Below are 14469 nucleotides of genomic sequence, written 5' to 3'. Positions count from 1 at the left end.
ACGTGCGGCAAAATTTTAAATGTTGATAATTTTGCAACGTTGCGAAAAATGCAACAAAATGGCTCAGTGGCGCCCCTTTGAAATTTTAAAATTGACCTATAACATTAGGGTTTGTCAGCGTAGAGCGGTGAAATTTGGGGAGTCTATACCTTGTCCAAAACTGCTCCAAAAAAGCATTGGCACCCATATTCCAAACCCAACAGGAAATCTGTTATATTGGATCGAATGTGAAATTTTTATCGATTTATAGGGTGCACATTTGAGACCTTTTCGCCGAGGGAGTTAGTTGGATCGTCTTCAAAATTGGTGAGACTGTTATATAAGATCTTAAGTTTTTTAAATGGTGCGTTTTTGTTCATAGGTCTGACCTGAAAAATATTGAAGTTTGGTTGAAGCAGAAGGCTCCAACAGGAAAGTGAAAATGAATGTCAACATTTTGTCTCGCCAAAAATGTTGAACAGTCATAACTCGGCAGATATACAACATATCTGCGCCAAACTTCCCGTGCTTGTTGAGAGTCATACTGTGACGGCTCCACTAGGGGTAATTTGCATCAATCCTACAGCGCCAACTAGTGGTGACAGAAAGGAGTTTTTAAAAAAGGCCTCTACTATTCTGTTTTTTCAACATAGAGCAATGAAATTTAGGGAGTCAATACCTTATGCAAAACTGCTCCAAAAAGTCTCTTGCACCCATATTCCAAATCTAACAAGAAATCGGCTATTTTGGATAGAATGTGAAATTTTTATCGATTTACAGGGTGCACGTTTGAGACCTTTTCGCCGAGGGAGTTAGTTGTATCCTCTTCAAAATTGGTGAGACTGTTCAGGAGACATATGAGATCTTACATTTTTAAAATGGTGCGTTTTCATTCATGGGTCTGACCTGAAAAATATTGAGGTTTGGTTGAAGCAGAAAGGTCCAAAGGGAAATTGAATATGAATGTCAACATTTTGTCTCACCAAAAATTTTGAACAGTCATAACAGATATACAACATATCCGCGCCAAACTTCCCTTGCGTGTAGAGAGTCATATTCTGACTGGTCCTGTAGGGGTCATTTGCATCAACCCTACAGCGCCAACTAGTGGTGACAGAAAGGACTTTTAAGAAAGGCCTCTCCTATTAGTTTTTTTTAACATAGAGCAATGAAATTTGGGGAGTCGATACCTTATGCAGAACTGCTCCAAAAAGTCTCTTTCACCCATATTCCAAATCTAACAGGAAATCGGGTATTTTGGATCGAATGTGAAATTTTTATCGATTTATAGTACAGTTTATATTTGGAGGCCTGAACATGCACGAAAACTGACCAAATTTTGCAGGTACATGCTGCTTTGCGTGAATTTCGATCATCTTGCGACATTATGAAAAACCGTAACAAAATGGCTCAGTGGCGCCCCCTTGAATTGAGGAGAGTTTCGAGCAAGTTAGATTCTCATGAGATTACGAGAGGGGGACAATCTGCCAAAACCCTGACCTGCGTGCCGTCTGAGTCAGTCGTACTTGCAGGCCTAGTTGTCTTTTGCTTTTTTTGGTCCATTATGGCTCTTTCAACATTTTGGGTTGCCGACCCCTACCCGACGAAGAGTTCCGTTTCCATTCAAAGTGATCCTCCCACCTTTGTTTTAACTACTACAGTATTCCAGCCCATTATTCTCAATACAACCTCCATCATTACGCGTACTCTTGTTTGTCCCGACAACAACGGCAAATCCGGCAGAATTGTTTGTGTGTTGACTACTCGCAAAGCGGCGGTGCCGCCCCGAAAAACGATAAGAGCAAATGAGTTATAACGCTCATTAGCCTCGCGTGCCTATCGCGGCACGGCAGGCGAGAGATGTCTGGGGAGTTGCCAAGCAACCGGGAGGTGGCAAAAGGCGCCCGTCCACTGTCATTTCTCACGGCATTAGGCCCGTGACCAGAGGGAGGGAGGGCAGCCGGAGGAGTTTAGATGAGCCCGCCGGGGAGTGACGGGAGAAATGGAGGGTGGGATAGAGATGGATGACTGGATTGGAGATCAAGGCGGAGCGGGATAAATGGAAGGAATGCCGACCGTGAGCGGAGATGATGAGTTGGAACGGAACGCGCCAAAGAAAGGCTTGTGTGTACGCTTTAAATGCAGAACTTGCCAATGGCCAATGAAAATCACCAAAATCCATATTAAATTATATATTTTTTGGGAAATATATTTATCTTCGATTTTTAGCAGTAGGGCCGAGAACCAAAAGTGGTATTTGCCACATGGCAAAATGGATTTTGCTATGTGGCATTTTTTTACCATGTGGCAAGATAAACTATTGGCACCCCTGCAATTCTGTCAGATAATGCTCAATTTCTCCCAGAAAATGATTGCAATTACAAATGCTTTGGTCTTCATTTATTTTGCATGCAATGAAAAACACAAAGACAATTGGGAAAAAAAAAAAAAAAAAATCATTATCATCTTACACAAAACTCCAAACAAAAGTATTGGCACCCTTTGAAAAATCATGTGATACTTTTCTAATTTATGGAATTAACAGCACCAGTTGTGGCAATAACTAAATCACACTTGCAGCCAGTTAAAATGGATTAAAGTTGACTCAACCTCTGTCCTGTGTGTACCACATTGAGTATGGAGAAAAGAAGACCAAAGAACTGAGACAGCAAAATTGTGAGGAAGCATGGGAAATTTCAAGGCCAAGTCCATCTCCAAAGACTTGATTGTTCCTGTTTCCACCGTGCGTAGTTTCATCAATAAGTGTAAAGCCCACGGGACTGTAGCTAACCTCCCTAGATGTGGACAGATAAGAAAAATTGACAAGAGATTTCAATGAAAGATTGTGCGAATGGTGGATAAAGAACTTCGACTAGCATCCAAACAAGTTCAAGCTGTCTCACAGTCCAAGGGTATGACAGTGTCAACCCGTACTATCCGTCAGCGTCTGAATGAAGAGGGACTCTATACCCAGGAAGACCCCACTTCTGACCTAGAAACATAAAAAAAGCCAGGCTGGAGTTTGCCAAAACTTATCTGAGAAAGCCAAAAACGTTTTGGAAGAATGTTCCCTGGCCAGATGAGACAAAAAGTAGAGCTTTTTGGGGAAAGGCATAGACATAGATTTTACAGGAAAGAAAATGAGGCCTTCAAAGAAAAGAACACGGTCCCCACAGTCAAACATGGCGGAGGTTCCCTGATGTTTTGGGGTTGCTTTGCTGCCTCTGGCACTGGACTGCTTGACCGTGTGCATGGCATTATGAAGACTACCAACAAATTTTGCAGCATAATGTAGAAATCTGGGTTTCCCTTAAGAGGTCATGGGTCTTCCAGCAGGACAATGACCCCAAAGCACTATAAAATGGTTTGAGAGAAAGCACTGGCGACTTCTAAAGTGACCAGACCTGAATCCCATAGAACACCTGTGGAGAGATCTGAAAATGGTATCCTGCAAAACTCAGAGACATGGAGCAGTTGGCCAAAGAAGAATGGTCTAAAGTTCCAGCAGAGCATTTTAAGAAACTCAATGGTGGATACCGGAAGCGGTTGTTCAGTTATTTTGTATCAAGGTTGTGCTACCAAGTATTAGGCTGAGGATGCCGATACTTTTGTCTGACTCGTTTTTGGAGTTTTGTGTAAAATGGTTACGATTTCATGTTTTTTTTTTTTCATTCTCTTTTGTGTTTTTTCATTGCAATTAAAATAAATGAAGGTATTACTACCAAAGCATTTGTAATTGCAATCATTTTCTGGGAGAAATTGAGCATTACCTGACAGAATTGCAGGGGTGCCAATACTTTGGCCAGCAGTGTAAATCAAGAAAAATTTGCTTTCGAACAATGTTTTGAACAATATATATTCTTGAATCAAGAACATTTCTGACAAACAAGCTTTTCTTAAGATTGTAATATACAAATTTATTGCTTAAAACCAGTCTGTTTAGCTTATTTTCAGCTAGCATTTTTTCTTATTTCAATTGACTTGAAGCATGGCAGATCAGTACACTTATTTCTAGTAGATTTACACTTAAGGGAATTTTTTGAGGAAGTGTTTTTTGGTAGTGTACCCGCCATTAAATAATTCACAGGAAGAAGTATTTTCCCTCTCCGTGTGCCCGCACACTTACCTGTGAGTCATTTTGTGTCCCGGTCCATTTTGTTCTCCTGCGTCACTGCTGGCTTTTAAGGGCAGCGGCTGTCCTGCTACAAAAATATTCCCATTCGGATTGTCGCACACAAGACTTTTAAGTTTTGCTTTTTGCGGCAAAAGTGTGCCAACTTGTGTTTCTCCTCATACTGAAGAGTATGCGTTTGTAGGTGGGAGATTAGGCTCAATAAGAGGAGATGTAACTCTCATTATCATTCCTGATTAGTCTTGCCTATTAGTGCCATTTGTTCACATGGATTAATTTCAATCCACTTTGGAGGATGTACAAAGAAAAGCAAAATGGATATGGAATGGTGGGACTCCCCAAAAACGTCATGTCTAGTTAACACATGACCGTTTATAGTTAGTCGCACCCAGAGGTGGGTAGCGTCGCCCAAAATTTGACTCAAGTAAGCATTACCAGAGGTGGGTAGTCACATGTTTCATTTACTCAGATTTACTTTTTTAGAAAATGTACTCCTTAGAGTAGTTTTACCCATAGGCTTCATTATGATATGGACGGGACATGGGGCGCGGGGCCAATTAATAGGGGGTCCTGCACTGTTGGCGTGGCAGTCAAAGCTGACCGAGTGGAATCAAAGACGAGTTTTTTTTTTGAAAATTCTTGTGAATAAATGCTTAAATCACTGAATTCTTTATAGATATGGACGTAAAACAGTCTCGATTCTTGATTAAAAGCAAAAAAAAATCGTGCTTAGCATTTGTTTTACGTAAATATGTCAAAGTACGATGCTAGTCTGTCACTCAATGTGGCGACCACCATACGTAAACAGAGCATTTCCGGTGAAAATTCTTGTGAATAAATGCTTAAATCCCTGCATTCTTTATATAACTGGATGTAAAGGAGTCTTGATTCTTGGTTAAAAAGAAAAAGAAAAAAAAAGTGCAGTTAGCATTTATTTCTCATAAATATATTGAAGTACAATGCTAGTCTGTTAGTAAATGTAGCTAGCGGCCACCTGATGTTAACAGAGCTTTTCCAGAGAAAATTCTTGTGAATAAATGCTTAAATCACAGTTGTTGTTGTTTTTATAGATATGGATGTAAAACAGTCTGGATTCTTGGCTAAAAGCAAAAAAAGGTGCAGTTAGCATTTATTTTGCGTAAATATGTCGAAGTACAATGCTAGTCTGTTAGTGAATGTAGCTAGCGGCCGGCTGCTGTAAACAGACCTTTTTTCATTGAAAATTCATGTGAATAAATGCTTAAAACGCTGAATTCTATATAGATATGGACATAAAACGGTGTCGATTCTTGGTTAAAAAGCACAAAAAAACAACAACTTGCAGTTAGCATTTATTTTACGTAAATATGTCGAAGTACAATGCTAGTCTGTGTTGGGTAAATGTAGCTAGCAGCTGCCTGATGTAAACAGAGCTTTTCCAGTGAAAAATCTTGTGAATAAATGCTTAAATCCCTGAATTCTGTTTAGAAATGGATGTAAAACAGTCTCGATTCTTGGTTAAAAGCAAAAAAAAAAAAAACATGCAGTTAGCTTTTATTTTACGAAATATGTCGAAGTACAATGCTAGTCTGTTAGTGACTGTAGCTTGCAGCCGCCTGATGTAAACAGAGCTTTTCCAGTGAAAATTCTTGTGAATAAATGCTTAATTCCCCGAATTCTTTATAGATATGGACTTAAAACAGTCTCGATTCTTGATTAAAAGCACACACAAAAAAAAAAACGTGCGGTTCACATTTATTTTACGTAAATATGTCAAAGTACAATGCTGGTCGATTAGTGAATGTAGCTAGCGGCTGCCTGATGTAAACAGAGCTTTTCTGTTGAAAATTTTTGTGAATAAATGCTTAAATCCCCAAATTCTTTATAGATATGGACGTAAAACAGTCTCAATTCTTGGTTAAAAGCAAATAAACCGTTCAGTTAGCATTTATTTCACTTAAATATTGCGAACTATGATGCCAATGCCGTCGCGCTTAATTTCTCCCATTGATTTTTTTTTCACGTTTCATAATGCATGCTTGGTATGAAAAGTATAATAATTACCTTGAATCCTTGAACAAATCACTCCTGAGACAATCCTCCTCACTTGTATGCGGTACAGCTTTCATACTTTTTCAACAGAAATCCGGCATTAGATCGCTGCGTGCGTGTGTTTGTGAATAGCCCCTCTTGATGTGGGCACCCCCCCTATTTGAATGCGAAGCGCAGTGCATGACCGCTCTGACCTGTCAATGCCATTATGAAGTCTATGGCAAACCATGACGCCACTTTAATTAAACAAATAGTTCAAGCAGCAAAATTTAATTTGAATCTTTTTTCTAATCGAATTACTCGAGTTAATCGATTAATCGTTGCAGCACTAATTTCTATGTCTGATTGGTCATGTGATTATTGTTTCATCGGCGAAACTTTGAAGTAACGCTACTCTAGTTTGAGTCAAATATTTGGCTCCTAATTTATGCTTTCTTTCTGTCTTTCTCTCGGTTTTGGAACAGGCGGACCCTCACGACCGAGACATCGCTATCCGTCCCTTCTTGGAGCACTGCGAGAACACCCACATGACCATCTGGCTGGGCATCGTCTATGCCTACAAGGGCCTGCTGATGGTGCGGGAACACATTCCGTCACGCTTGCGGGCGACACCTCGCTGACGTGACGGCCTTCCTCTTGTCGCCCCCCTCAGTTGTTCGGCTGCTTCCTGGCTTGGGAGACCAGGAACGTCAGCATTCCCGCCCTCAACGACAGCAAATACATCGGCATGAGCGTCTACAACGTCGGCATCATGTGCATCATCGGAGCCGCCGTCTCCTTCCTGACCCGGGACCAGCCCAACGTTCAGTTCTGCATCGTGGCGCTGGTTATCATCTTCTGCAGTACCATCACGCTCTGCCTGGTCTTTGTTCCTAAGGTACCACGTCTGCAAAGGCCGCATCTAAATAGCTGTCAAACTAACAACACGCCATCCCCTTCGTAGTTTATCACCATGAGGACCAACCCGGATGCCGCCACGCAGAACCGCAGACTCAAGTTCACGCAAAACCAGAAGAAGGAAGACTCCAAGACCTCCACCTCGGTCACCAGCGTCAACCAGGCCAATACTTCCAGATTGGACGGCCTTCAGACCGACAACCACCGCCTCCGCATGAGGATAACCGAGGTGTGACCGCACAGACGTTGCAATTCTTGTTTTCACACGGTCCCTATTTCGCAGCACTTTTGAATCGCCGTAAAACATTGAATACTTCAACTCCAGTGCGCCACATCTTGACTAGCGGTCGACCGATATGGGATTTTTTAAGATTTCAGCAGATCGCGATATCCAAAAACCGATTTTGGAAGCCGATAATTGAGGCCGATATACTTTTTATTTTTTTATTTTTTTTCTGAAAACACCTAGTTTATTCGTAAATGCCAATTTTTTAAAGTAACTTTCAAATTTACAATGATGACTGAAGGAATCTGACCAATTAGCCAGATTGCTGGAATCACGCCAGACGAACGCAGATGCAACGACCCGGGCCGCCGAAATTCAGACAACCCGGCCAAAAGGCCAAACTCCACGCGGTCAACTTAGTCTTTTTTTTTGTCAGCACCACATGGTTCGCTCATTGAGAGGTGTAGTGAAGGTAGCTAGAGCCAGATGCTCATTATTGTATTTTACCTTTATATGCTGTGAGAGAATTTATTCATGCTTAAAACACAACCATTATATATTATATGTTGAATATAATAGACATATATATATATGTCTTTTGTTATGCTTGCATGAGAACATAATAATCTGTTGTAATCTTTTTGAGTGGGCCTTCTCATAGCCTTGATGATTGTAGACGGAGTCAATATGCCCAAATATGGACTGTCATGTTCCTGTTGTTTTCCAATATGCCCTGAATGAATACAATATAGCAACTGTGGCTTATCAAACTTCTGCCTGGCCACAGCTGGTGATTCAAGGTTACAGCTTAAGGTGGTTTTCCCCTATGAGAGATGTTTTTACCAAGTTTAGATTTCGTTTCTATGGTGTCAACCCATAAATAAACACCTGCTTTCTCTGCTCGTATGTTTACGTCCTCGCGCAAGTTTCTTGTCGCTTTACCAATGGCACGTCTGCTTGTCGCTGATTGGTCCTCTCCGCTGTCTGTTTGCTGTGGCTTGCTCCGGCCTGGGAATTTGATCCGCGGAACAGTCGCCAGACTCTATAGATGGCACAGCGGTGAGTCTGGAGTTGGAGGCTAGTGTTTAAGCGTTTTTTAGGATTATTGTCTGTTTGTGGATTGGACAGGAGGATTCGAGAGTTACTGTTGTCAGGGCAACGAGGGTTGTGGATTTTGCCACCTCAGTGTCAAAGGGGCTCTTGGAGTCTTGTCAGTCGTGTTATCAGTGGGATATCGGGCGTTTTACGGTGTTCCTTGTATTGGGTCACGGCGTCCGGCCATTTGTTCTGGACTGTCCGGGAGAACTGATTGTGAGAGTTGGTGGTGCGGACGTGGGCTTGTAGATGTCTTGTATCGTCAGTGTCAATCTTGCTCAGTCAGTTGCATGACGCACACGTAATAAGAAGGTGTCATGTATCTCTTATTCCCTATTTTCTATTATTTTATATTGGGTGTGTTAGAGTAACATAAACAGTCAAACGGTAAATACGAGAAACGATACTATTCCCAGGTTGTTTATATTAAGTGTGTTAGAATAAGGCAAATAGTTAGACGGTGCCTACAAGAAAAGGTACTAATCTTTTTTGTCTTTTGGTTAAAAGTTGGACAAGGAGCTGGAGGAGGTGACCATGCAGCTGCAGGACACCCCGGAGAAGACGCCCTACATTAAACAGAACCACTACCCGGACGCTAACAACATCTTAAGCATACGCAACTTCACCGACGGCAAAGGTATAACAATAGCAGTTCTTCTGTGTCTGATTTTTTCAAGTCAAAGTTTTTTTTTTCCTTTCAAGTAGAACAAAGTATTCTTAATGAGGTATATAAATATCTGCGCTTTTAACCAAAACTACAAGGTTAGCCTTTTTTCAAAATAGTAGCGCTCTGATGTCCAATAGGGGCTCGGAGCGCTGTGATCAGTGATCCAGGTCAGCCAGTGCTGCGTGGGAAATCTGGGACGACGGGAAGGAAAACTGCAAGGCCACAAACAATCTAGAAACTAAAACTACATTAAAGGTTATACTGCACAAAATGCAGTGTTTGGGAAGCCCGATGAGCTTGTTGAGTTGCTAGAGGAAAGTAAACCAAAACAGCATTATTCTTGACCAATTGTTGCAATTACAAAACTGTAATTTAGTAAGCAAAATAGTTCAAATCCTGGAAAAGCAACAAAAAACTTAGATATTTGTAATTGTTTTTCAAGAAGAGAAACCTAATGCAAGAATAAATTCCAATTTTTATGAGTAAAAATATAAAATTGCCATGAAAAAAAAAATATTTTGCAAAAAAAAATAAATAACAATAATAATAATAATAATACTCTTTACAAAATTAAAAGTATGGAATTCCACAAGCAAAAAATATTTATTAGAATTATATTAGAATTAAATCATAATGTAAAAAAAAAAATCCCCCAAAATATTACTATATTTTAATATTCTGTTAATAAAGTATTTGAATTTCTTTTCTTCTTTTTTTTTTACCTAAAAAAATGACAAAGAAAATTTAAGGTAATCTGCGAATAAAATTCTAAAATTACAAGGACAAAACAAACATAATTTAAAAATATCTAAATGTTTTTTATTTTTTTTATTGCAAATTTATAATTCATGCAAAGAATGAAGTCAAAATATTGCTGAAATAGGGTTAGGATTTTGTATTTTAAAAAAATAAATAAATAAATAAATAAATAAATAAAGTAATTTAAAAATAGCAGAAAAAAATAAAATAAAAATAATTAAATTTTAAAAAATTAAAAGAAAAAAAGTAGCATAAAATAAGAACAAAGAACCCTTGAGTGTCTGCTAATGACTTACAGAAATCACTGGCAGTGATTGCTTAAAAAAAAAAAAAAAAAAAATCATGAAAATAAAGTTTTTACTCGTATAAATTTTAAAATATGCAAACAAAAAATGATGTATTCTGCAGAATCTGGATGGTAAACGATTTTTTTTGCCTGGTTCATGTACAAAATAACGTTTTCGTCTGATTATACCAAACATATTGTGTTAGTGTCAAATACGCTATTGAATAAACTGTACACATTTTGGAGATCAGCTTTTTACCAATGGACTCCAATGGCTGTACTGCCACTGCCATTCTTAAAACTACCTCCATCATGTCTTTCCATGCAGATGTTGAACGGAGCCTCCTGAAGAACCACCTGGAGCAGAAGCCTCAGGGGCAGTGGGGCTCCATGGATCCTTCCAGAATAACCAGAGGTCCCCTAGAAGACATCAACTCTCCCGAACAGTAAGCACGCGTATACCTCTCTTTTTTTGGGGTGGGGGGTGCGCAAACATCTCGAGCAGCCGCTCGGCGGTTGCCAAGGCAACAAGAACCCCGCGAGAGCTCGTCGCGCCAACGTTCCCTCGCCCACGCCGGACTCGTCGGTCGGTCGCGTCGGCTTTTTCCTCCTCATAATTCATGAGGGCGTCGTCATGCATCATTTACGGAAGCGCCGCCCACTCTCACGCGCGCTTGGCGCCAAAACGCTATGGTTTGACAGGTAGAATGTCGGAAAGAGGCTTACGTAAGGCGACTCTGGAAATAGACCGGAACACTGGCAACTACTCCCGAGCCCGATGAATGTTTGATTGCGCGCTGGGGAATGCAAAGGAAGGAGTGGGCTAAAATCTCAGAATAAAGAATACATTTAAAAATTTTTTTTTTTAGACGAATGTCACAGAGTTAGCCACAGTGACTTGGAAAAGCGTCAATGGATATTTTTAATGGCCTTAATCATGCCTGTACTCAACTATGGTTACTTGTAGAGGCGTGCGAAATTTCCGATTATTCGCGATTCGGCCGTGGAAGATTCGAGAACGATTCACAAATATCCAAATTCTGATTATTGAATTATACCAGGTAAAGCGGAAGTAAAACACAGTCAGCGTGGTCTTTGGGACGCAATGAGGAACGGACCGAGAGTAAATATCATGTTTACCTCATCCCGCTAGATAAAAAAAAAACAATCATACCTGACTGCGGCTGACAGCCGCTACAAACGACGCCCAGTTGCTAGTTGCTACAAACATATGGCTACAGTAGATATCATATATATATGTAGAACTAGAAGCAAAATAACAGACGACGTCAGTTAGAACATGTATTATTGAATAGAGATGCGAAATGACAGACTTTCTGCCGTAAGTAAACAGCCGCCATCTTAAAGCAGTAGACCTCTCTAGAAGGCTCTGTTGTAGCGAACCTAATTAACTTTTTTATCTAAAATACTCCTAAATCGGCAGAATTTTGTCTTGAATCAATCTTTAAATGATGAAATAGTTTTAAAAATTTGACAAAAAGTAGACAGAAGGGAAATTGTGGAATAACGGGAGCAATTTTAACAACTGTAAGAGTTGATTCACAACATTAAATTAATTGAATGTAGTTTAAAGCTGCTGATACAGAATGGGGACTGGAGTTTTTTATTTACTGTTATTTTTGTATATTTGTTTACTGTTATATGTTAACTTGATACTGAAATAGTAGTTTGGTTTAGCCTGAGAGGATTTTTGAACAATTTTGGAACTAATGTACGAAACATTTAAAAAAAAAAATATATATATATATATATTTTTTTTTTTAAGGAGAGGGGTGCATCAATAATTGTTTTATAATCGAATCGGAGCCTCTGAATCGTAATCGAATCGTTAGGTGCCCAAAGATTCCTAGCTCTAGTTACTTGTACCACAAGTACATGTACTTAAGTGTAATTGTACTACAAGTTTGTGTACTTTCACAAACTTGTAGTACAATTACTAGAACTACAAGTAGGTGTACTTTCATGTATTTTTACTATGTGTACACGTACTTGCGTATACTTGCTCTATGACTACTGTATGCAGTGGCGGACTTGGCAATTTTGGGGCCTAACGCGAACATATCCAGGGGCCCTCTTCATGGGTCAGGGGTTAAAAAGGTGAGAAGGGTGTGGAGGAAATATGTTCCGCTACACTACGGCTGTCCTAAACGACAAATTTTCTCCCGATTAGTCAGCCGACTAGTTTTACGATTAGTCGACTAATCTAATATTTTTTTTTTTTTTTTTTTACTAATTGAGCAATGAAATTTTTGTTGACGCTTATTAATGCACAAAACCATTTTGGAACACTTAAATTCTTTACCCAAGAATCCCAAGAATGTTGATGAACTCTTGGAGGTATGCAAGACTGCTTTCTTTGATGTTCCTGATGACTTCACCAATAAAATGTATGAATCCTTGCCGAAGCCCGTGGTAGTCATACAAAATATTCCATTTGGATCTCACAGCACCACTACTTCATTCGCTTATGTTATATAACACATTTTTGTATTTGAAGTACATCTTTTGTTCAATTTTCACAATACTTTCTGTAGGTGACATAACTTTTGTCTTGCCAAAATTTGACCTTTGTCTTCATTAAATGATAAATCTGTTTTCTGTGAAACCAATATATTTTTGTTAGGGGTGTCAAACGATTAAAATTTTTAATCCAGTTAATTACAGCTTAAAAATTAATTAATCGTAATTAATCACAATTCAAACCATCTATAAAATATGCCATATTTTTCTGTAAATTATTGTTGGAATGGAAAGATAAGACACAAGATGGATATATACATTCAACATACGATACATAAGTACTGTATTTCTTTTTTATAACAATAAATCAACAAGATGGCATTACCATTATTGACATTCTGTTAAAGCGATTCATGGACAGAAAGACTTGTAGTTCTTAAAAGATAAATGTTAGTACAAGTTATAGAAATTTTATTTTAAAACCCCTCTTCATGTTTTCGTTTCAATAAAATGTGTAAAATTTTCAATCAAAAAAATAAACCAGTAGCCCGCCATTGTTGATGTCAATAATTACTTACACAATGCTCACGGGTGCTGAAGCCTATAAAATCAGTCGCACCCAAGCGCCAGCAGAGGGCGGCAAAACTCAGAGAAACACAACAAGTACACCTTTCACTGTGCTGTCATTTTAATCTGTTTGAGCGGGGCATTTGTGCGCTAATTGCGTCAAATATTTTAACGGGATTAATTTTAAAAATTACCGCTCGTTAACGCGATAATTTTGACAGCCCTAATTTTTGTACATTCAACATCCTTTGGGAGGGTCTTAGCTTTCATATGAGCCATTTCTGAAACCAATTGAATAATTAAAAAGTCAGGTTATTAGCTATTGTTTCTACAAAATGGATAAGCGACAAGACTTTTGTCAAGGACTGTACAATGACATATAATACATGTTTTTGGATAGTTATTTTGAGATTTAGAGAGTGTTTAGGGGTACTTAAAGGTTTCATTCCGACTTACAGTATGCGGTAACTCAGGTTACGTCTAGGGTTGTTCCGATCATGTTTTTTTGTTCCCGATCCGATCCCGATCATTTTAGTTTGAGTATCTGCAGATCCCGATTTTTCCCGATCTGATTGCTTTTTTTTGCTCCCGGTTCAATTCCAATAGTTCCCGATAATTTTTCCCGATCATATACATTTTGGCAATGCATTAAGAAAAAAATGAATAAAACTCGGACGAATATATACATTCAACATACAGTACATAAGTACTGTATTTGTTTATTATGACAATAAATCCTCAAGATGGCATTTACATTATTAATATTCTTTCTGTGAGAGGGATCCACGGATAGAAAGACTTGTGACTTTGTATATTGTGACTAAATATTGACATCTAGTGTATTTGTTGAGCTTTCAGTAAATGATACTGTAGCCATGCCCAAAGGCATGATGGGAAGTGGAACCATGACTGTGCGTAGTGCTACCAATTGATGGTAAATGGTGTTACACTTATATAGCGCTTTTCCACCTTTCAAGGCGCTCAAAGCGCTTTACACTATCTCGCCATTCACCTACTGGTGACGCAGCACCAGGAGCAACGTGGGGTTCAGTATCTTGCTCAAGGATACTTAGGTGAGTTCATCAGGGCGAAGAATCGAACCCACAACCTCTGGATTGGGGGACAACTACTCTACCACTGAGCCACGCCACCCCACGATATACTGTATCTTCTCTGCGTTGGGAAATAACATAAGGTGTTAAGAAAAAGATCAATTGCTACCTTGCCTCCCCACATTGCTTCCCATGATATTTCTAATTGTAGGGAGAGGGATTGTAAGGCTTTAGCCAATTAAAAAAAAAAAGGCTCCAAAGGCTGCCAAAATTCACTCTACTCATTTTACGCTGCCT

At 39.2% G+C, this 14469-nt stretch overlaps 1 protein-coding gene across 2 annotated transcripts in view; it reads left to right on the top strand.

The window, feature by feature from the left end:
* The window catches only part of gabbr2 (gamma-aminobutyric acid (GABA) B receptor, 2), a 280917-nt gene that overhangs the window by 261831 nt on the left and 4617 nt on the right, over positions 1-14469 (top strand). For both annotated transcript variants that reach the window (XM_057828393.1, XM_057828392.1), the window contains 5 exons: positions 6607-6717; positions 6795-7019; positions 7086-7268; positions 8868-8997; positions 10401-10518. In XM_057828393.1, the coding sequence (XP_057684376.1) occupies positions 6607-6717; positions 6795-7019; positions 7086-7268; positions 8868-8997; positions 10401-10518 (767 nt within the window). The remainder of the gene's footprint in view (positions 1-6606; positions 6718-6794; positions 7020-7085; positions 7269-8867; positions 8998-10400; positions 10519-14469) is intronic.

This window comes from Corythoichthys intestinalis, chromosome 22 (assembly GCF_030265065.1).
Source record: "Corythoichthys intestinalis isolate RoL2023-P3 chromosome 22, ASM3026506v1, whole genome shotgun sequence".
In the NCBI taxonomy this organism is placed as follows: Eukaryota; Metazoa; Chordata; class Actinopteri; order Syngnathiformes; family Syngnathidae; genus Corythoichthys; species Corythoichthys intestinalis.
The sequence above is the reverse complement of the archived record's forward strand: the minus strand, read 5'-3'. Positions and strand labels throughout refer to the sequence as shown.